This window comes from Athene cunicularia (genome assembly GCF_003259725.1).
Source record: "Athene cunicularia isolate RWA chromosome 13 unlocalized genomic scaffold, athCun1 chr13_part1, whole genome shotgun sequence".
NCBI lineage: Eukaryota > Metazoa > Chordata > Aves > Strigiformes > Strigidae > Athene > Athene cunicularia.
The window spans coordinates 21,117,821-21,138,811 of record NW_020799117.1 but is presented as its reverse complement, the minus strand read 5'-3'; the positions used below and the strand labels follow the sequence as shown (position 1 = coordinate 21,138,811).

Sequence of the window (20,991 nt, the reverse complement as noted above, 5' to 3'; positions counted from 1 at the left end):
CGGCTCCGCCCGCAGCCCGGGGAGCCCCGGGAGCCGAGGCCCACGCACCCCCCGTTGCCTCTCCAGCTCAGGAGGGCCGGGATCAGCCCTTCCCGGTGAGTTGAGGAGCTAGGAAATTAAAATAGGGTTATAGAAATTAGGCGCTCAAGAAATGAAGGTGTAACTTAGTTTAGAGATAAAGATGGAAGACTTAGAGATCAGGCTAGGGACTAGAGGCCCACTAGTTAAAATAACTAAGACTAAATAGGATAATAGATCATAGATGATGGGCCAGAGAGCAGAACAATATAGAAACCTTGATTAATGGAAGATGTGAGGGAACACTTCCTGGTGGAATAGGAAGACAGCCCTAAAAACTGGTCAAAACCAGCCCTATGGTCTGGCCTGAGTCCAGGAGGCTATGGAGACTGCGCAAGAAACCGAGGTAAAAAGTTCAACAGTGAGGAAGAGGAGCTACTTCATCTCTGCGACCCCAGCCCACGACCACTGGGACACACTGCGCAGACACAACTAGGAGGAGACTGGGGCAGAACATATGAAAAAGACTTTCAAGCTCATTATAATATGAAGCGGGGATAGGTCATGCATATGTATGCATGTATTATGAATATGTGATGCTTTGTAGCATAAAGCCAAGACAAGGTGCCACGAGAAGCGCCCACGTTTGGGGTGGAATGATCCCTTGTGTGCCTCAGCGTTGAATAAACATACCAACTTTATAACCTTAGAGGTTGTGGAGTTGTGTTTCCACAAGTCACTGGGGCAGGGTCTCTGCTGCGGCCCCTCCACCATCCTGCTGCGGGAGGGAGCTCGGCCACCACGGCTGCCTGGCCGGGGCACAGCAGGCCCACCCTGGTGGGGGGGATGCACCAAGCCCACCCCAGTGGGGGGGACACACCGAGCCTGCCCTGGTGGGGGGGGCACCTGGGGACCCGCTCTGGTGCGGTCAGCAGTGACGGTGCTGGCTCCATGCTGGGGTGCAGGGCCTGCACATGGGGACACGGACACGGCTGGACACAGTGGGGCAAAACCAGCCAGAGGATGAACTCTGGATTCGTAGGGCTGAAACCAGCCAGCCTCTGGGCTCGGGCAAGGTTTCTGCCCCCACAGGGCTGGATTGCATGTTTGTTGAAGCCAAAAAAAGCCCAGAGACTCACCAGAAACATAAGACAATGAGTCTCTGTGTCCTGGGACCTTCCATGGTGGTGACAAGAACAAGAAAGTCATCACCCAAAAGACGGCTCCAAAAGCATGTGCCTTTGAAGCACGGCATGGTTGGCCACAGAGGACATTGAAGAGCTCATTTTTCCCCAGAAAGGCATGTGAAGGAATTTGCAGTTGGTGGTCAGGAATGAGCCATTAAAAAGTACCAGACTCAGACAGAGCTTCTGACCTCACCAAAAGGAGTAGCGAGGAGAACTCAGAAAGGCTGCTGTGATTTTTGCATGATCCACACAACAGCAGTTTTAGAAAGGAGGATTCATGGAGTTGCTGAACCCCTCTGCACAAGGAATTGCTCAAGGAAAGGCAGCAAAGCAGTGCAGCACTCCACCTGAGACACCAGGAACAAGAAAATGAACTGCAGTAGATGTAACAACCAAAAGGACACCTTCCCTCACCCATCCTGGCAGCGGCGTGGCAGAGAGTGCTGGACAGGCAGCTCCAGCCCCAGCTGTCCTCGCGCTGATAGTGTCTCTGTAACGCTGCATTAACAACAGCAAACTGGGAACTGCGTCTTCTAGTCATGCAGTTTCGTTGCCTTTTTGAAACCCTTTCTGAAATCTTAACATAGGCAGAGATATCCTAAGGGAAGAAAAAAATCCCTGACAGATCTTTCCACATGCCTGGTGGTCTCAGCTCGCTGATGGAGGGTGTTAACATCTTGGTGTAGGCACAGCCACCAGCTGCCAAAGGAGCATGGTGCAAGGCAGCTGACCTCGGGTGAAGAAGTGCCCTTTGCAGTGTTGTGCTGCACACACAGCAGATGGGAATTTGTCCTGTCCCTGTCCTACACAGGACACAGGCATCTGGGGATGGTCTGGGTGCTGGGTATGACAGTCCCGTACGCTTCTGCATTGCCTCCTGCAGGGCACTCGGCACCCAGTGGGCTCCGAGGCACTGCAAGCCCAGAACATCTGGAAGCAAAGGTGTGTTTGGGCTAGTCCCAAGAGTGCATTTACAGCACTTTGACTTCACTCACCCTTCCTAGGAAAGGGAGCATCACTGACACTTAGACCAAAACCCTTCCCAGCCTGCAGCCACAGGCAGCCGCAAGAGTCTCTTGTAGAGAAGCAAAGCAGAAGTGACTCGGGTGGCTGCTGCATGGCGCGTTGCTTCCCGTGGCACAGCTGGCCCCATCCTGCTCAGGAAGTCACGCAGCGGGAGCAAGGGCAGTGCCTGGGAACTTGCCTCCAAATGCCCTCAGCCCCAACTGCGTGGATCTACACGTGGCGGGTCGGGTTGCGGCAGTGCCAACAGCAGCTGGAAAACACCTGCAGGTGCTGAGGGCTCATCCAGCTGGAGGCAGTGGAGGATTAGGCACAGGAGAGAGCTGAGCACTTGCAGAGCCTTTGGCACTTCAGCCCTGGATTTGGCAGCAGCTAGAGGAAGCAGTCGTGGGGCAAGGCAAGGAAACATTTCGGTGAGATCTGGCTGGTGAGTCTCTGGGTAAATCCACCCCCACTTCGTGCTGCGCCTCCGGTGGGGGGGACTTTGCAAGCGCTGGAGGAGAGCTTCTCCCCAGGAGGGTGGTGCAGCCCTGCAACAGCAGAGAGGTAGGGAGAGCTCTGTCCTCAGATTTTTTGAGATGTGGCCAGAAAAAGCTGTGACTCACTGGGGCTAGTGGCAGCAACAGATCTGCTCGAAGCAGGAAATTGGAGACCCCCAAAGACTCCTCGCCACTGCCCTGTCTGGGTGCTCAGGCAGACCTGAGCCAGCCCATTCTTAGGAGTGTTTAATCTTTGCTTGCTGTTTTTTTGCAACCTGTTGATAAGGCTCTCCTGTCAGCTGGACAGCAAAGCAATACTAGGTGCTGGCAGGGATGCATACAGACCCTCAGAAATTATTTTCTACTGTCCCTTTGGAGGCTGGTAATGAATCAAATCGCTGGGTAAGAAAAAGGAAAATAAGAAGCACTCTGTTGCAATTTCCTGTCCCAGATTACAGAGCGCCCTGTGCGGAGAAACAAACAGAGCTGTGGCTGTTCCATCCTGTGGTCAGACTGATATATCTGGCTTCACTGCCTGTAACGACATTTTTAGTTTCTCCTGATCCATGGGATTACCTTGGTCGCTTAGGAACAGGAGTCTGCAGCAAGGCAGCCCAGGCAGGAAAGCACAGCCTCAGGAGGAGCCACCTCGCCTTGATGAAACCCTGCTTTTGGGGTGGGGTGAGTCCAGTGCCAAGGAGCTGGTGGCACAGGTGTAGCTCCTAGGTGTTTCGCTGGTAATTTGAGCTTTGTCCTGAGTCATGGCTGTGTAGCCAGGGGGTGCTGATGGGGTGCGCTGGACCACTGTGAAGGGCAGTTGGGCAGGAGGGCAGCTGTGTGTCTCCAGAGCTGAAACTGCCCAAGCCAGCCCTAGTAGGCTGGATCTGAATGGTGCCCTCAGCTACCACGAAGACTGCTGCCTTTCACCGTTGCTCTCCTTATTTCTAGGTTGTTCACCATGAATGTGGCTGTTCTCCTCCTCCTGGCGCTGGGGCTGTTGGAGGCAGAAGGCAGATGTTTCTTCAATCGCACTCAGGAGCACTGTGTGTGCTACAACCTGTCTGAGGAAAGCATAAACAGCATCGTTCAGTGCCTTGCAGCCACTGCTGTGGAGTTTCGTGGAGGAGAGCTGGAGAGATACGTAGCCTTCCCCATCAGTGACCTGGACCCCTCCACCATTGAAATGCTGGGCTCTCTTATAATCCGGAAAGTAATTTTTGGTGATCTCCTGGTTCCTGAGATACTCCTCGCCCGAGTCCTGAGGTTCTTCTCCTACACCCATGTGCAGGAGCTGGTGTTTGACAGCTGCATTTTTGAGGGGAGAGGCAACTGGGATGAAATGGCTGGCCAGGACTTGCCCATATTGTCCCTGCACTTCCACAACGTGACGTCTGCCCCGCTGACGGGCCGTGAGCAGGACCTGTCCAGTCTGAGCAGCTGGCTGGAGACCCTGCAGGAGCTGTCTATCACTGGCTCCCATGTCACCAGCCTGCCCTGTGGCATCGGAGGTGTGTTCAGAGCTCTGCGCTTCCTGGACATGGCACAAAATAGCCTTGAGGATGAGAGCCTGATGCCCGCATTCTGCAAGGGGGCTTTCCCTCAGCTCCAGGTACTGGGTCTGCAGCGCAACAACCTGAAATCCTACCACAGGGTGTGCGAAAGTGTGCAGCTGCTGCCTGAGCTCCAGCAGCTGGATCTCAGCCAGAACAGGCTCATGGCAGACCCATCCTCCTCCTGCCAGTGGCCACTGTCCCTCCAGGTTTTTAACTTGTCCAACACTGGCTTGGATGAAGTCCTCACACCTCTGCCTCCCAGTCTAGAAGTGCTGGACATGAGCTGCAACCACCTCCATGCTGTAGACATCTCCCTCAGCTCCCTGAAGAAGCTCTTCCTGAGCCAAAACATGCTGCAGGCTGCCCCCTCCATCAAGAATTACCCTGTCTTGGACACCCTCCACCTAGACAACAACTCGATTACAGAGCTGCCAGGGGATGAGGTGAAGCTCCTGGGGCACTTGCAGGATGTGGCTGTGGCTGGCAACCCCTACAACTGCTCGTGCTCTGGGGCCGGGGGTCTCCAGGCACTGGCGGGTATGGGGCACCTTGGGCAGGGCTGGCCCCACGACTACACGTGTCACTCCCCTCCCCACTACCAGGGCAGGCTGGTGCAGGATGTGCCGGTCTCGGTGCTGCAGTGTAACAGTGCTGTGGTGATTGCTCCTCTCTGCATTGCCCTCACCCTGCTCAGCTTGGCCGGGGCCGTCTGCCTGGTGAGATCCAGGCCTCGGCTTGTCCGGCCCTGCTGCAGAGTGTGAAGGGGATGTGTGACCATTCCCATCGGTGCTTCCCTGCAGGGGCTCGGCCCCAGGGGCTGCAAGGCCAGGAGATCTGTGGGAAGGCTCACAGGACCCCCTGTTGCTGGTGAGGGGCTCTCTCAGTGCCCCCAGTCCAGGCTCCCCTGTGGAGCAGGACTGTCCTCAGCATTATCCCACAGTGCCTGTGGCTTTGCCCACTCAGGTTTTGGGGAAACCCCCAAGCAAAGCCCCTTTCCATGCTCTGTCCCAGGGCTGCACCTTCCCAGAGGAGTTTTCCTTATGGCCAACTCCCCAAGCCCCAACATGCCCCATCTCCCCTATGGTATCATCTGTCCTGACCAAGAGTTCAGCCCCATCATATTTGCAGCACCGCAGGCGGCGCTCAGATGCCTGGAGCCTCACTGAGGTCTGTTGGACCCTGCCGAGAGCCCTCCCCACTCCCTGTAGCCCTGTGCCCCCAGCTCAGCCATCCTTGCAGCCTCCACTCATCCTCCACCTCTCCTCACCGGGGTCAATGGCTGGGCCATGGCTGTGAGGATGTATGGTTTGTGAGGATGTCTGCTTAACTGCTATTGAGCATAAGAGGAAAACGGCAAAAGACAGGAAAATGAATAAACTAAACACGCCTATAGAGAGCTAACAGTAACAGAGACAGCAACCAAGACCTGAGCTCTCAAGATACTGGTGGATGAACCTCTCAAGTGTGACACTGAAGAGGTTCGACCAGAAACTTTTTAACTGATAAGAAGAAAATTTATTTATTCTGGCTTCAGGGTTATTCAGAAAACATCTCACAGAAAACTTATTAGAGGATGCTTAAAGAGATCAGAGGAACCCAAAACTTTCTGGGGAATGCTTATGGGAAGGATCAAAGGGAGGATCATGGCGGGTGGGTGGGGAAGGAACAAGGATGGGAGGATGGGGATGGGGAAGAAAGGGGCTCTTTGTGGGTAGACAGCAGTCATTTGGCCAAGCCCTGCACTTCATCCCCATGGTCTGTCCTGCCTTCTCATTAAAATCTATTGCTGGGCATTTTCCATGTCCCCTCACTCTCTGTTCTGTTTGTGCACATGTGCATGTGACCTGCGAGCAAACACAGGCTGGACGAGCTGGTGGGTGGGAAACCAGAGAGTGGGAAGACCCAAGGCTGGAGCTGGAGAGTGGCTAAGCAGGGCCCAGGGTCCAGCTGTGGATCCCTGATGGGCTCAGGCTCTGCTGCATGTTTGAGCTGCCTGTGGGTCGAGGATCAGAGGATGGGATTGTGCCGCCAGCCCACATCAGACCTGAGCACCTGCAGGGGAGGGAAGGGGCCGTGCCACCTGCCTGCTTGCATTCATGGGACCACCACTGGTGGTTAGACGGGTGCTGGCAAACGCATTGCTCTGTGTGTGTTGACCCAGGGGGATGTGTGTACATCAGGGGTCTGTATGTGGGGCTCAGGGACTAGTGCTCAGCCAGCCTTGCTACTGGCCGGACCTGGGACTAGGGAGCAGCAGCTGCTCTTGAACAGATGAGGAAGGAGAAATCCCTGTGTCCCAGAACCCCATGGTATGCTTTCCCTTAGCACCCAAGTGAAGCACAGCCCCTTGCTCTGCACCCTTGATCCATTTGCAGTGATGACTCGTGTCCAGCCTGGCATCACCCTCATGCCTGAAGACATTTGGGCAGGCTGGGACTCAGGGTGGCAGGGGCAGGGTTGTGTTTTCATCCTGTGGGGAGAATGGTGGCAGATAGAGGGATGTGTGTGCATCTCATTGTGCCTGGTCCTGCTCAAATGCAGGGGGAAGAGGCTGCCCTGGGACCTCTCTCCTGTCTCCCACAGTCTGCGTTTACACAGACCACAGAGATCCTTAGCTTCAGTATTTCCCTCTGTGCTTCCATCCTGGTCTGAGTGAGTGTAAGGGTGTTTTGGTAGCAGAGGAGGGGGCTACAGTGGTGGGCCTGTGTGAGAGGCTTCTCGAAGCTCCCCTGGCTCCAAGTTGGACCCACTTTTGCACCAAGGCCAGGCCAGTTAGCTGCACCTCTGTGATAACGTATTTAAGAAGGGGAACCTGGGAGAAGTTGTGGGAGTCCTGAGGAGAAGTTGCAAGATGAACATCTTTGTGAACGCTAAAGTTAGTAGAAGGAGGAGAACGGGGGTGGTGTCAGAGCAGACTCCCCTGTATCCCATGGTGAGAGAGAGGGCAGGGCTGCCCCCCTGCACCCATGGGGGTCTGCAGTGGAGCAGATACTGATTTGCGGTCGGGGGGGGGCCCATGCCAGGACAGATGACTGCACCTGAAGAAGGCCGAGACCCTGTGGGAAGAAGTCCCCGCTGTTGAGGTTCAGTGCTGGGAGAAGTGCAACACACGGGGGTGACCCACATGCCCGTGGGAGGGACTCATGTCGGAGGTGGTTTGTGGAGGGATGACTGTCTCTGGTGAGAGGGGGCTGTGCTGGAGCAGGGGAGGAATGCCAAAAGTTCCCCCCCCCGAAGCTGGAAGAAGCGGCAGGACTGACCACACCACCCATTCCCTGCTCCCTGTGCTGCTGATGGGGGGAGGTGAGGATATCAGGAGCAAAGCTGAGCCTGGGAAGAAATAGAGGGGTGGGGGAAAGTGTTTTCAGGATATGGTAATGCTTCTCACAGTGCTACTATGTCGTGTTGTTATTCTTAGTGTCTGTGTTAAATTGTTCTTTTTTGCTTCCCCTAAGAAGTCTTTTGCCTTGTACCTTGAAGCATGATGCCATCCCTCCTTGTCCTTATCTCAAGTTCCTGGGTTTTTTGCTTCCCTCCTTCTCAGTGCTGTGGGGGAAGGGGGAGTGAGCAGCTGTGTGGTGCTCAGTCGCCCTCTGAGCTCAAACCATGAGTTTTCTTGGCACAAATGATCTCAAAAAAATGTGATTCTGTGGTTTGTGTTTGCTTCTTTTGTCTTGAAAACATTAATGATAGTCCAAGATCCCTCACCTCCTGTCCCCAGCTGGCACAGATGTCCCTCTGGGAGCCAGGAGCACACCAATGGCGTGAGTGTTGCCTCCCGTGGTCCTGCTGACTCCCTGGCCAGCGGGGCTCAGCGTCCAGGACATGGTGCCTCCAGGCTGGGCCCAGCTCTGCCTGGCTCTGCCCATACAACTGTGCCTGACACTCATTAATTATGTAGGAGAACAGGATCTCTCCGTGTAACCCCATCTCCTACCCTGGCCAAAACTGCAGCTCAGGGCTGCTGCTGCGGAGCTGGCCATGGACGCTGGGGAGGTGAGTGACATCATGGGGGCCATCACAGGGTGGTTTGGAGAGATCAGTCCCTCACCCTCGGTGCAGCATGGCCAGGCACTGCCCAGCTGCCCCGGGGCTCCTCCAGCTCCTGGCAGGTGCTGGGTGCGTGGGGCAGGACTCAGCTCACTCCCCCTCTGCCCTGTGTCCCGGCAGGCCGAGCAGGATGTGTGCGTGCGAGCAGCCATGGGACTGCACCAGGCAGCAGGTAGAGCTGGGGCTGTCCCAGTGCCCTCAGCCCAAACCCGACGCCAGGGAAACAAGCTAGGGTGGCAGCCACAGCCACAGAGGCACTGGGATTGCTGGCCACGCTGGTGAGCCTGTGCCGGGCAGTGGGGATAGGGAGGGAGTGTCCTCCCCCCAGCCTGGGGGCTCTGAGCACCGTGGTCATAGCAGGAGGGCTCGGGAATGCTGTGAAGCCCTGGGACCTGGCCCCAGGCTGGGGCGGCGGGGGGCAGAGCTGGGGCAGGTGGGGATGACCCCCCCTGCCCCTCATAGCAACGCAAACTCCGTGTTTTCAGGGCTGGGGGAAAGCTGGGCAGGCAGCTGTGAAGACCCCCTGCAGCTTCTCTTCTCGGGGAAGGAGGTGCAGGCGAGAGTGGCAGGGACGTGGACATCAAGGGGATGAGGCTCCCTGGGGAACCAGATAGGAGCAGGGGGATCTGTCCCAGGCCCCTGCCATGCTTGGGACCTTGATGGGTGCTGAAGTCTTGGGCTGATCCTACCCTACACCCCTATGGGCCCCATTCTTGGGGGTTACCAAAGAGCAAGGTAAGGGAGGAGGTGTCCCCCCACCCCTACCTGTGCCTGGCCCTTCATGCTGCTCCTGCTATCTCCATCCTAGTGTGCCCAGTCCCTCCTTTACCCTGCACTGGTCATACTGGGATGGAGGAAAGCTGAACATTATCACTCTCCTTCCCTTGTGCCAGGACAGCTGCTTGACCGTTGATGGCATCTTTCACTTGGATGCAGGACAGGTATTGTGGGCCCCAAGTCCTTCTCCTGCATCCCTGTCCCCAGCCAGACGAGCCAGGGACATGCTGGGCCAAGCTGTGGGCTGGGACACCCAGCTGCAGTGCTGGGGGCACTGGGCACCTCTGCCAGCTCCTCAGGAGTCACAGGCAGTGCTGAGGACCCAGAGCTTGGTCCTATGTGTGGCTCTACACCTCTCTTTCACCCTTTACCTGTTTCCTCTTGGGTGCTGGGACGTGGCTGCATGCTGTGCCGTGGCTGCATGCTGTGCCATGCTGGCTGTACCTCACTGCCTATGCTGCACTCTCCCTGGCATGCTGTGCACCACTGTGCCACGTGATCTGTGCCATACCAGGCATGCTGAGCATCTACACTGTACCATCCATACTGGGCTACCTGTGCTGTGCTACCCGTGCTGTTGTGCTGCCTGATCCACACCAGTGCCTTCTGCACCGTGCTGGCTGTGCCATGCCATGCTGGCTGGTGCCACGCCGTACCCTCTGCTGGCTACATCTCTCCTACCAGGAGAAGGTCCTGGAGTTGGCAAGACCTCAGCTGGCCCTGGTTCCCCTTGGCTACAGTGTGTCCCTGCTGCTGTGGGACCCCCACGGTCCTGGGACCCAGCTGCCCTTCCAGAGTATCGTCTGGCAGGTGAAGGGAGAGGTGACAGGGAGAGGTGACAGTGCTACTGGGCTCCTGGGTCATCCATCTGACCCCAGTCCTGCTGGTATGAGTGTGAGACCCAGCCATGGGTGCCAAGAACCAACAGTTCCCAGCTTGACTGGCTTGTCCCCAGGTGATTGACACCATCTTCCAAGAACTGGAGGCCTTGGGGGGTGACACACAGAGCCTGCAGACTGTCAGCCTGGTCCAGGTAGGGCAGGGGCAGGGCTGGCCAGGGTACACTGCAGTGGGCTCCTGTTTCATCTCTGCCCTTGGCCAGACCCTGCTGTGCCATGGGTCACATAGTGTGCCGGAGGGTGACCAGGGGCTGGAGACATTCAGATCCCAGGTTTTCTCACCTTTTTGCAGGGCTTCCCAGGTGTGGGAAGCCTTGGTTGCCCACGGGGTATCTCCCAGGCTCCAGCAGCATGGTGGGAACAAGGGAGCTCTCTAAAACCCTCCTGCCCACCTTTGTGGCTGGGATTTTCCTGCCAGGCATTTCTCCCTGTGGGCTGAAGGTCCTTCCATGGGTCCTTGGTTGGCACGGAAGCAATGCCAGCTCCTGCCACCAGGATGGGCACGTCTCTGGGATGCTGTCAAGCTTCACACAGGACTTGAGTGTTCCCAGGGCTCTGCCCTTCCCTGGCCCTGGGGCTGGAAAAGCTGGGAGTGACCCCAAGATCTCTCCTTTGTCAGCCCTTACCTGTTGTGGTTTGAACTCAGCCAGTAGCCCATCACCACATGGCCAGTTGCTTACTCCCACCCCCACCCTGGTGAAATAGGTGAGGGAAAAAATAATTCATAGGTTGAAGAAAAAAATGTAATAGTAACCAAAACAACAGTAACAATAGTAAGTCCAAAACAGGTAAAATGCAGCAGTGGCTCACCAAGCAGCGACAGATACAGAGCCTGCCCCCAGCAGTGACCCGACCACACCAGAGAATCCCACCCCGCTGAGCCGGACACCGAAACACGCGTGGGAAAGCCCGCATCCACCTGGATACTGAGCATGAGTCCCATGATATGGAACACTCCAATGGTCGATCCAGACCCGGTCATCCAGCTGTGCTCCCTCTCAGCCCAAGAAAATTTAACTCCATCCTGGCTGAAACCAGGACAGTCTCCACCGCTTATTCCACACCACTGACGTCATGCTCAGGCTCCAAACACAGTCTAAGGAATCACCAACCCTTTTCCTGGGTCTCAGAGATATCATTCCCTCAGTCTATGGGCCATCCTTCCAAACTGTCTACTGAGCTCAATTAGTCCATAACTTCGGGTTCCATCTGTCATGACAGTCTTTAAGGCTGAAGGAAGGAGTGGAGTTGGCTCAGTTGGTGGAGCAGGAGGCTTTGGATGTGGCAGGAGAATGTTGTGAGGCACCATCTGCAGTAACAGGGTTATTTAACAGTTTGGTTCATTGGCTACTTTCACCTAAAATCAAATCTTCTTGAGGCACACATCGGAGTTCTCCGTCCTCCTGCATTACCCACCAAGTGCACCCAGGTCCTTCAGCAAAAGTAATCCCGCGGATGGGTTTACCTTTATGCAATTCAGGAGTAACCCAGACTCTCTTCCCCAGCATATTTTCAGTGTCTTCATCCTCATCCACAGTATGTAGGAGGTTTGACTGAGCAGGGCCAGCTTGCTTGGCAGATCCTCTGGTATTGACTAACCAAGTGGCTTTTGCTAAATGCACGTCCCAGTGTTTGAGAGTTCCACCACCTATCTCTCTCAGTGTAGTTTTCAGCAATTCATTGTATCGCTCAATTTTCCCAGAGGCTGGTGCATTGTAGGGAATGGGATATATCCACTCAATGTCATGTTTGTTGGCCCAGGCATCTATGAGGTTGTTTCAGAAGTGTGTCCCATTACCTGACTCAATCCTTTCTGGTGTGCCATGCCGCCATAAGACTTCCTCCTCAAGGCCTGAAATGATGTTCCGGGCAGTGGCATGGGACATGGCATGAGTTTCCAACCAACCAGTGGCTGCTTCCACCATTGTAAGCACATAGTGTTTACCTTGACGAATTTGTGGGAGCGTGATATAATCAATCTGCCAGGCCTCCCCATATTTATATTTTCCTTCACACGAAAGGGGCTTTAACCGTTTGGCTAGCTTGATCGTAGCACATGTCTCACATTCATAGATTATCTGTACAATGGTGTCCATGGGTAAGTCTATCCCTCGGTCACAAGCCCATCTATATGTTCCATCTGTTCTCTGATGGCCTGAGGAGTCACGGGCCCAGCGAGCCATAAATCGTTCACCCTTATGTTGCCAGTCCAGATCTACATGAGCCACCTTGATCTTGGCAGCCTGATCCTCCTGTTGGTTGTTCTGATGTTCTTCAGTGGCCCGGCTCTTGGGCACATGAGTATCTACATGTTGTACTTTCACAACAAGATTCTCTCCCTGAGCAGGAGTATCTTCAGCAGCACAGATGGGTTTGCCTCTGTGCTGCCAGTTGCTCCATTCCTGCTGCTGTAAGTGCCCCTGCAGAGCATTTCCCTCCTCCTCCTGTTCTCAAGACGGGACTGGTTCATTGTCACCCTGTACACCTCGAGGGGATTTTCTTCTGTATTTCTTCTTATGTCTGGCAGCAACTGAGACCATCATGGCTTGGTTCTCTGGTTCAGCTGCAGTGCCTGTCCTCGGGCTTGTAGTGGCTGCAGTTTCTGTTACTTTTTTACCAGATCCAGAGCCCTTCTCTTCCTCTTGAGGGTGCTGAACAGTGTTTAATAGCACTCGGTAGGCATGGGCCAGGCCCCAGCACATTGCAGTGAGCTGTGTCTCTCTGGAAATACCCGGGCGACAACATACTTCTAACAAATGTTTTACTAGTTCTTCACGGTTCTGCACCTGTTCAGGAGTGAAGTTCCAATACACCGGAGGTCCCCACCGTTGTAGGAACTTGCCCATGCTACTCCACACCCTCAGCCACTCATCATTCTCCACCCTTGGGGCAGGTTTCTAGGTGATTCTCTTAAATAGTTGCTTAATCTTGAGCAAAATCTGAACCACATGCAGGAACACACTAGCTCCCAGCAGTAGGATGACCATGTTAATGTCAACATTCCAAAGATATCCGAAATTTCTGAATTTCTCAAACACAACTGTAGATAGCCCCAGGGCCGATGACTGCACCCCATCATGGATGAGCAACACATAGTACAGCAAAACCAAAACCTTAAGCCAGCTCTCAGGGACTGTGAGCAACAGCATGGGAAATACATATCGCAAGTGAGGTGATAAAATCATAAGGAGCCAAGTAATCAACATTATTACCCGTTCTGTCATTATCTCAGACCTCAGGCTAAATAAAACCTGTTGCGATTTGAACTCCGCCGGTAGCCAAGCGCCACGTGGCCAGTAGTTTACTCCCCCCCGCCAACCCCCGGCCGGTGAAACAGGGGAGAGACAAAAGAAGAAATTCGTAGGTTGAGTAAAAAAAATTAGTAACAGCAACCCAAACAACAGTAACGATACTAAGTGCAAACCGGGTAAAACGCAGCAGTGGCTCCCCGGGCGCGGCCAGGGGCAGCCGGGGTCCCTGGGGAGGGGGATGCAGCAGCCCCGTCCCTCTGCCCCCTTTTGACTTGCAGAAACAGACTCTACAACTCAGAGTTACACAGCAGGGATGTTTACTCCGGCCGGGGTGCAAGGGGATTTCTCCACAAAGCTTGCACACCCACCGCACATTTTACCAGAAACTTATCGAGTGTGGATATCCATATTCATTGGGTTACATAACACACACATCCATGTGCATGAGTGAGGCTGGGTTAGCTCTAGAGCCTGGTGTCAGCAGTTTATGTTCTCTCTGTGCCTGCCCATTGCCTCCTGGGGGACGTCTCCGGGCTCTGCTGGAGGAAGGCTCACAGTCCTCCTCACATTGTACTTCTCCTCAGATCATGCGCAGATTCTCGTAGCCAATTTCTCGAATAACAAATGTTTTCAGCCGGTTTACTCGTTCTATCTTACCTAAAGTACCAGTGCATCCATTTCTACCATCCATACATGGCTATCTAGTCATTACCGAGACTAAACTAGTTAGAGCCCATCTGCTTGCCAAGGACATATCTCTTAATTTTGCCGAACACAGTAATTCTTGGTAAGTTTCCACAGAAAACTGCTTTGTTTTGCCATACACAGTAGCGCTTGGTAAACTTCCCCAGAACAGTCAGGGCAAGCAGGATTATTGAGCAATATTCAGAAATCATTACAAGTTGCTATGAGGGAATGAGTTGCACAGCAGGTGAGCATTTCTTTGTATCACTGTCTAACACAGCCCTGTTCCAGGTCTGCGCCCACGACAAAGCCTGGGACTTGCTCCGTCCTGATGGCCGAGCCCTGCAAGTGATGGATGTCGTGCCCCTGGGCCTGTAGGTACCTGATGCCCTACGGGGGGCTGGTACCCTCACATGGAGCATGGGGCTGGGCAGGGAGCATGGTGCCCAGCCAGAGAACTGCCTCATGAGGGAGCCTTGGGCATGCAGGAGGTAGGTGGACGTGGCCCTCCTCACTCACTCTTGTCTCTCTGTTTCCAGGATGGTGGAGGGGGCAACAGAAATTGCTGTGCCTGATGCCCAAGCTGCCATCAGTGTCTATGCCTGGGGGCTGGGTGCCATCCCGGCACTGTTCGAGGGGTGTGCACAGCAGCCCCTCGCAGATGGGCGCTTAGCCACGCAGGGGTGAGGGATTTGGCAAACATTCCCCAGGGTCAGGATTGGGTCACGGAGTGCTGGCACTGGCTCTGGGCACCACCACAGCCCATTTGCTGGCCTCTCCCCAGTGCTGGAAGCCTCTTCACTCTCACTGTGGAGCGGGAGCTGGAGGGTGGCAGGCACCAGTGCTCGGCCCTCAGGATCCTGGTATCCCTTGGGGCCACCGGGCCCTGCCCCAGGCCATACATACCTGAGCTGCAGCCCTGCACTGAGGCTGAGCCATGTCCCCTCTTGGGCAGCCTCGCTGTGACTGCTGAGAGGTTGTGGGAGGACTCGGTAGCCAGAGGTGAAGCATGAAGGACCCTGACACCCCAGTGGGAGTCCGTGGCTGAGAGCCAAGGGGGTGCCACTGCCCGATGGGGATGTGGGCTTGCTCCCAGCATGGCCAACCTGTCCTTGGGCTGCTGTGAATCAAGGCTCAGCCTGCCTGGCGCACGGGTCCCAGTCCCATCCCTCTTCCCAGGGCGTCTCTCACCCCACGCGCAGAGCACCAGCCGTTGCCCAGCCTGTGCCTGATGCTGGCTGCCTGCCCTGGGTCATCGAGCAGCTGCTGGAGGGGAACAGCCTGACATTCCTGCTGCTGTGTGTGACGCTGCCAGGTAGCCCCTGGGACTGGGACACACCTCTTTGGGGTGGCCCCTCCCTGAGGTTTCCCCCCCATCCCACCCTACACCTGGCACTCAGCCCCTGCCCACTGTCTGGGGACACCCGTGGCTGTCAGAAGCTGGACCCTGGCTCCACTCACCCCCATCAGCCCTGACCCTGTGCCAAGCCCTGGGACGTCCCTGTGCTTGTGGACCCCCCGCAGCCCCCGCCCAGGGATTGCTGCTCTCCCAGACACCTCCAGAGAGGAGATCCTGGCAGCCCTGGGGCTGGCTGAGCAGGTGAAGGGGCTGGCCAAGAGCATCTCAGCCACATTCTGGGACCCCGTGCAAGAGGTTGCGGCACGTCGGAGGGAGATCCGAGGGCTGCGGATGGAGCTGCTAGCTAGAGCTGGCCTCCCCGAGCAGAAGACGGCTGTGGCCCGGCTGCAGACAGCCCTGCGGGAGCTGCAGGTGGGACAATGCTCCTGGCCACCGGACAGGACCAGGATGGTACCGATGCTCTCCCACTGGATGAGGTCTGGGCTCTGTCCCAGTGTCAGACCCCTGTCCAGCACTGAGGGCAGGGGCTGGGGGCTGCCTGCTGCGGGGCCAGATGGTGGGGGTGGGATGCATCCCTGGAGCTGTGCCATGTCTGAAGGTCTGCAGCACGGCAGCAAGGACTCCCCAGCCCCTTTTCCAGGTGCTGAAGAGCCAAAGGTGGGAGAATAAGCAGGCAGCGGCTGAGGTGCCCAGGACAAGTCAGATGCACAAGCCTGGCGTGCAGGTGGGCACAGGCCAGGCCACTGCCCCCTTATCCAGGGACAACCCAGGTGCAGGAGAAGTCCTGAATCCTGGTTTCATCCCTGTAACAGCTCCACCTGTTCCCACAGGACTGGATCTCTGCAGCACCAGCCCAGCCACCTGGCACCCAAACACCCCTGAGTGGTGCCAGTCTGGAGCCAGCAGGTCCAGAGCGTGGGGACAGGCCCCATTCCTGGGTGGCTGATATGTGGGCACGGAGCATCGCTTCACACAGTGGGAAAAGGCTTCATTTGGGCAGGAAAATGCCTTATTCCTTTGTTTAAACTGCTTTCTTCAGTCATACCACATCCTACTCATTCTCCTTTCCTCTCCCCACCCAGGACTGGGTGCCAGCAAGAGCAGCCAGGGAGGGGACAGCCAAGCCCCGGCAAGCACAGGGCAGGGTCTACTGGAGGAGCCCTTGCCGAGCGATGTGCCACAGCCGTGGCCACTGACTGGGGCTGACACAGTGAGTAGGAGCCCGCTAGCTCCCTGCCTGCAACTCCTGGGCAGGAGCAGTGCCCAGGGCCTGCAGCTGTCTGCACCAGCAGCACCAGGTCCCCCAGAAGCCATCCCAGCCCGCTTGCTCTCTGCCAGGCAGGGAGCTGCTGCCAGCCGTGCCCATCCCTGGAGGTCCAGTACACCCTGGCCAAGGCGCAGAGGCAGCGGCTGCAAACTCAGCACTCCCTGCTCCTCTGGCGAGAGCTCAGCCACGGGGCAGCACCAGGCCAGAAGGTGAGCAGGGGAGGTGCGCAGAGGCAAAGAGCCCATCACTGCGTGCTCCAGGCTCTCCTTCCAGGGCAGGACAGTCACTAGGACCAGAGACCTCGAGAGCTGCCCTGTCCTCATCCCTGTCCCCCGCAGTGGGACGCAGCTCGCTGGCAAAAGGAAACAGCTACACTGGGGCTAAGCCTGGAGGCAGCTCGCAGGGAGCAGGAGGGAGCCGAGTGGGACCTGGAGGCCTTGCTGCAGAGCCACAGGCAGGAGATGCAGGCCTGCAGGCAACACCTACTGCAGGTGGGCTGGGAAGGCTGGGGACATGCCTCCGGGATGCCAGGGCTGTGCCAGACAGCTCCCAGCATCCCCGCAGATGCTTCAGGACCAGCAGCACCTGGCAGGGGAGCAGAGAGAGGCTCTGGACCGCCAGCACCGTGTACAGCTGCAGGAGGCGCTCCGGAACGCTGCAGAGCTCGCTGAGCCCAACCAACGGCTGCGCGACGCCACCACACAGACACCCTGAGCCAGCGTCGCGGGACAGCGGAGATGGCTGCCCTGGCAGGCAGGACGCAGGCCCTGCAGCCCCCTGACACCACCCCACCCCAGCTATGGTAGCTACACAGGGAAAAGCCTCCCACCTTGCCTGCTCCAGCAGCTGCTGAGAGCTGCTCCCAGCAGAGGCCTGGCCCTGGGGATGCTGCTTGCTGGCAGGAGGGGAGCGCTTCACCCCTCTGCCCTGCCAGGGAAAACCCTGCTCTGCTGCCATGCGGGGCACAGGCTCGGGCACACAGCCAGAGCGAGCCGGGTGGGAGGGCTGATGGTCCCCACAACTGCAATAAAGCAGATGCCTCTTCAGCAGTGACTGTCATCAGCCTTGGACACGGTCCTGTCCCCCAAACCTCCGATAAACAAAACAAATGCCTTTCTGCAGGGAGGACAGACACACACACGATGCTGAATTGCAACTTTAATAGCCCCAGCCAGAGCCAGCAGTGATTTCTGCCTTCCAGCAACTCACTAGCTGCAGTGCTGGTACAAATCTGGGTGCTGTCTCCCTTCTGGAGAGCAGGTAAAACAATTCTCAAATCCCGCCATTGGCCACCTTCTTCGCACAGAGGAGTGACATCATGCTGGAGAGGGAGAAATGGGGCCTAAGGACAGCAGCCCTTCAGTCAGGGGATGGGGCAAGGGGTAGGCTGGAAAACTGTGGAGGTGGGGGAGATGTCCCTGGATGCAGCCCGAGGCTCTCTGGGCAGCAGCACCCAGTCCTGCAGACTGCTGATGGAAGTGCCCTCCATAGGGGGGGAAACAGCATCAGAGCAATGCCAGCCTGCCAGCCATTGTGCAGCAGGGCTGCCTGTATACAGAAGAGGCCATAGCACAGCAGAGCTAATAACACTGCAAGAGCATTCACAGGCACAAGAGATGGGTGCACTCTGGTGGGGGGAAGATAGGGGAAGCAGCTTGAGAATATGAGACACCCCACAAACAGGGGGCTCAAGACCCACCCTCAAGGCTGGGCACACCCAATCACACAGGAACCCTCTGGCACTCCCTTGCTGGGCTGCAGTAGGGTCCAGCTTCCTCCCTAGAAACAGGACAGGGCCCTCTCCCCCTCAGCACTCCTCCTCTTGCGGCCCCTCACTAGCTGTGCACACGCCCACCAGTAATACCAGGGCTAGGAAGCTGATGGCCACAACACTGCTGTGCTTCCAACACCAGTCCCAGCACACGCACCAAACATCCCTGAGGAATAACTAAAGGCTGCCCTGGTGCACACAGGGCAGGAAGGCAGCAGCTATGTGACCCCATAGTACAAGTGAATAGCGAGGCCAATGCACGAGACAGCAATGAAGAAGAGGAGGGTGAGCTGGAGGTTGAAGAGAGCAACGGACAGGAGGGCGTTGACCAGGATAGAGCAGGAGATCACGAAGAGCCTGGTGATGTTACTGCTGTGCTTCATGACCACAGACATGATCAAGCCATTCAAGGCCTGGCTGACCACAATCACCAGCACCCAGGAAGAAAAGCCCTCCAAGAAACCACCCTCTGCGTTGCTCCAAAAGTAGCCGATTAAGTTGAGCAGGACTCCAAAGAAGTAAAGGAAGAGGTTCTGAAGGCTGAGAGGCAGTGCCTGGGTTTTCAGGATAGCTTCTGTGTAGACAGCAGACAAGCCTGAAATAAGGCAGTACACTGAGATTAGCAACAAGCCCACCAGTGTGATGTGCAGCTGCATCTTGGAGGGGCTGCCAGGGTCCTGCAGGCCACCACAGCTGTAGCTGACCCCAGCAGCCACCAGCAGGAGAAGTGCCAGCCACTTGCGCATGCTGAGTCTTTGGCGCAGGAAGAGGCTGTAGAGGAGCGCAGTGCTGACGATCTTTAAGTTACTCAAGACCTGGTAGGTGCTGGGATCCATGAAGAGCTGCATGTGAACCACCAGGTTGTTGTTGGCAGCATAGAGCAGGGCAGAGAGGGCGAAGGGGGCAACGTGGCGCCACGACACGGCAACTCCCAGCAGCTCCCGGTCCCAGGTCAGCAGAATAAGGAGGGAGAACACCAGCTTTGTCAGCTCAACAAGAACCACGACAGATGTGGAGCTGAAGGGGATCATCCCATCCACCTTGCACTGAGTCAGGAGGGGAGCGTGAGAGCCATATATGGCTACAGACAAGATCAGCATCAGTCCCCATAGACCCCTCTGGAGCACCTGGTTTGCAGAGCTGGCAGAATTACCAAAAATCACCATTTTCAGGCAGTAGCCAGCAAGGGCAAGCTGCTATCAGTGAAGAGAGGCCAGACAGATTTGCACCCTAGAACATTCAAGAAGAGACCAAATACTGTGCATTTATATTTGTGATGCAGTACAAGAGAATGGTTTTGTCTTTTGTTAGGAAGAGAACTACAAGCCTCCCCAGAAAGCCACACAAAACATGTTCCTAGGGCAAAGTGTGCTCTTGGCAGAAAAGCATGCAGGTTGTGAGCATGATGACATGTCACAGGCAGCTTTTTGGTCCACAGGGCGAGAGGTGAGGGGAAAAGCAGCTAGCAAATGGTCGGCCACCAGTGCTTCCACACTACCGTGGGTTAATGGGGTGATCAGCACTGCCACAATGCTCTAATAAATACCCCATAACCAGACCTGCTGATGTCTCACGATGTTGTGGTGTAAAGCCCTTTTCCAGTGGAACAGAACCGTGTACGTGATATGCCTCTGAAAGCCCTAGGAATCTTCTGCACCTGCTAACTAAGGAGTACCGTTCCCACAGTCACTGCTGCTAAAGGGCTCTGCGCTAGTCCCGGCCTTTTTTCAGTGAACTGAAATAGTCCCGGACTGTCTTTTCAACATTGGGGACAGCGTAGTTCTGAGCAGCATATATCCCTGTGCAGGTCCCAGCCACGAATCCCAGGACGGCCGAGAAGCGAAGTTTGGCTACCAAGTAGCCTGCCAAGAAGCCTTTGAGAAAGGGCGAGGCCAGCAGAGAGCCATCCTGAGGAAAAGAGGAAAGAGTGAGGCCACCAGCTAGTGCAGGCTTGCACAGGGAATGCAGAGCGAGCACAGGCATGCCCCCCACCGAGGATTTTTTAATTTATTTTTTTTTTTTACCAATCCCCCTCAAGGCGGGTGACAGGGCCACACGGGTCGCCAGAGCGGCGGGGGGAGCGCGTTACCTGCCCCACGCCAGCGTGCACCTCATCCTCCACCCGACGCTGCAGGCTCTCCAGCTGGTCCTTCAGGAAGGCGAGGTCCTTCAGCTTGGGCAGCGGGTCCTGGCGGAGACACGCAGGCTGATACCCAACCCCCAGGGACAAGGAACCAACCCAACGCTCGCCCGGCCCGGCCCGCCTAGCCTCCCCGCTCACCTTATCATCCGCCATCTTAGCGCAGGCGCTCTCGCCGCACAGGCACCGCCCACCGCGCAGCACGCCTGGCGTTGATTGGGCAGCGTGGAGTCACGTGACACAACACGCGCCCCTGGCCGGCGCCATCTTGAGATGGGGCAGGGGTGCAGTGCAGCTGCCATCATGGCGGCGGCTCCGCCTCCCTCCTGAGGCTCGGCCCCGCCTCGGGGGTAGGGGCGCTGATACAGAACCCTGCAGGCCCGCCCCGCACGGGATACCCGGACCTTATGGCTACCCCCAACGGGATCTGGACTCTTCCGAGCGCCTGTTAGTGTGCGTTCCCCGGGGTGGGCTCTGGCCGCTGCTGACGGCCCCGCGGAGCGACGGGTGGTGCTGATGAAGGAGGCCAGGG

The 20,991-nt window shown here is 56.5% G+C and overlaps 5 protein-coding genes across 5 annotated transcripts in view; 2 read left to right on the top strand and 3 right to left on the bottom strand.

The window, feature by feature from the left end:
• Positions 1–1,273, bottom strand: part of TMCO6 (transmembrane and coiled-coil domains 6) — a 7,655-nt gene extending 6,382 nt beyond the window's left edge. Inside the window, exon 1 of the mRNA XM_026858563.1 lies at positions 1,158–1,273. Within this exon, the coding sequence (XP_026714364.1) occupies positions 1,158–1,273 (116 nt within the window). The remainder of the gene's footprint in view (positions 1–1,157) is intronic.
• Positions 1,274–2,422: 1,149 nt separating this feature from the next.
• CD14 (CD14 molecule) lies at positions 2,423–6,010 on the top strand. Its single transcript, XM_026858190.1, has 2 exons — positions 2,423–2,655; positions 3,656–6,010. Exon 2 carries the CDS (start codon positions 3,666–3,668, stop codon positions 5,019–5,021), a length of 1,356 nt encoding a protein of 451 aa, XP_026713991.1. The 5' UTR covers positions 2,423–2,655; positions 3,656–3,665; the 3' UTR covers positions 5,022–6,010.
• Positions 6,011–8,220: 2,210 nt separating this feature from the next.
• LOC113485305 lies at positions 8,221–17,584 on the top strand. The gene is made up of 15 exons (XM_026858384.1): positions 8,221–8,256; positions 8,431–8,482; positions 8,796–8,866; positions 9,204–9,251; positions 9,772–9,897; positions 10,043–10,120; positions 14,213–14,295; positions 14,461–14,604; positions 14,706–14,819; positions 15,124–15,236; positions 15,475–15,692; positions 15,922–16,005; positions 16,112–16,256; positions 16,364–16,491; positions 17,113–17,584. The coding sequence occupies exons 1-15, from the start codon at positions 8,242–8,244 to the stop codon at positions 17,260–17,262; spliced, it is 1,569 nt and encodes a 522-aa protein (XP_026714185.1). The 5' UTR covers positions 8,221–8,241; the 3' UTR covers positions 17,263–17,584.
• A 105-nt stretch (positions 17,585–17,689) lies between these two features.
• SLC35A4 (solute carrier family 35 member A4) lies at positions 17,690–19,581 on the bottom strand. The gene has a single exon (XM_026858385.1). It carries the CDS (start codon positions 19,483–19,485, stop codon positions 18,538–18,540), a length of 948 nt encoding a protein of 315 aa, XP_026714186.1. The 5' UTR covers positions 19,486–19,581; the 3' UTR covers positions 17,690–18,537.
• A 9-nt stretch (positions 19,582–19,590) lies between these two features.
• Positions 19,591–20,660, bottom strand: LOC113485307 (SLC35A4 upstream open reading frame protein-like). The gene is made up of 3 exons (XM_026858387.1): positions 20,601–20,660; positions 20,409–20,507; positions 19,591–20,227 (listed from the first exon to the last, which is right to left on the bottom strand). Exons 1-3 carry the CDS (start codon positions 20,613–20,615, stop codon positions 20,030–20,032), a joined length of 312 nt encoding a protein of 103 aa, XP_026714188.1. The 5' UTR covers positions 20,616–20,660; the 3' UTR covers positions 19,591–20,029.
• Positions 20,661–20,991: the final 331 nt, after the last annotated feature.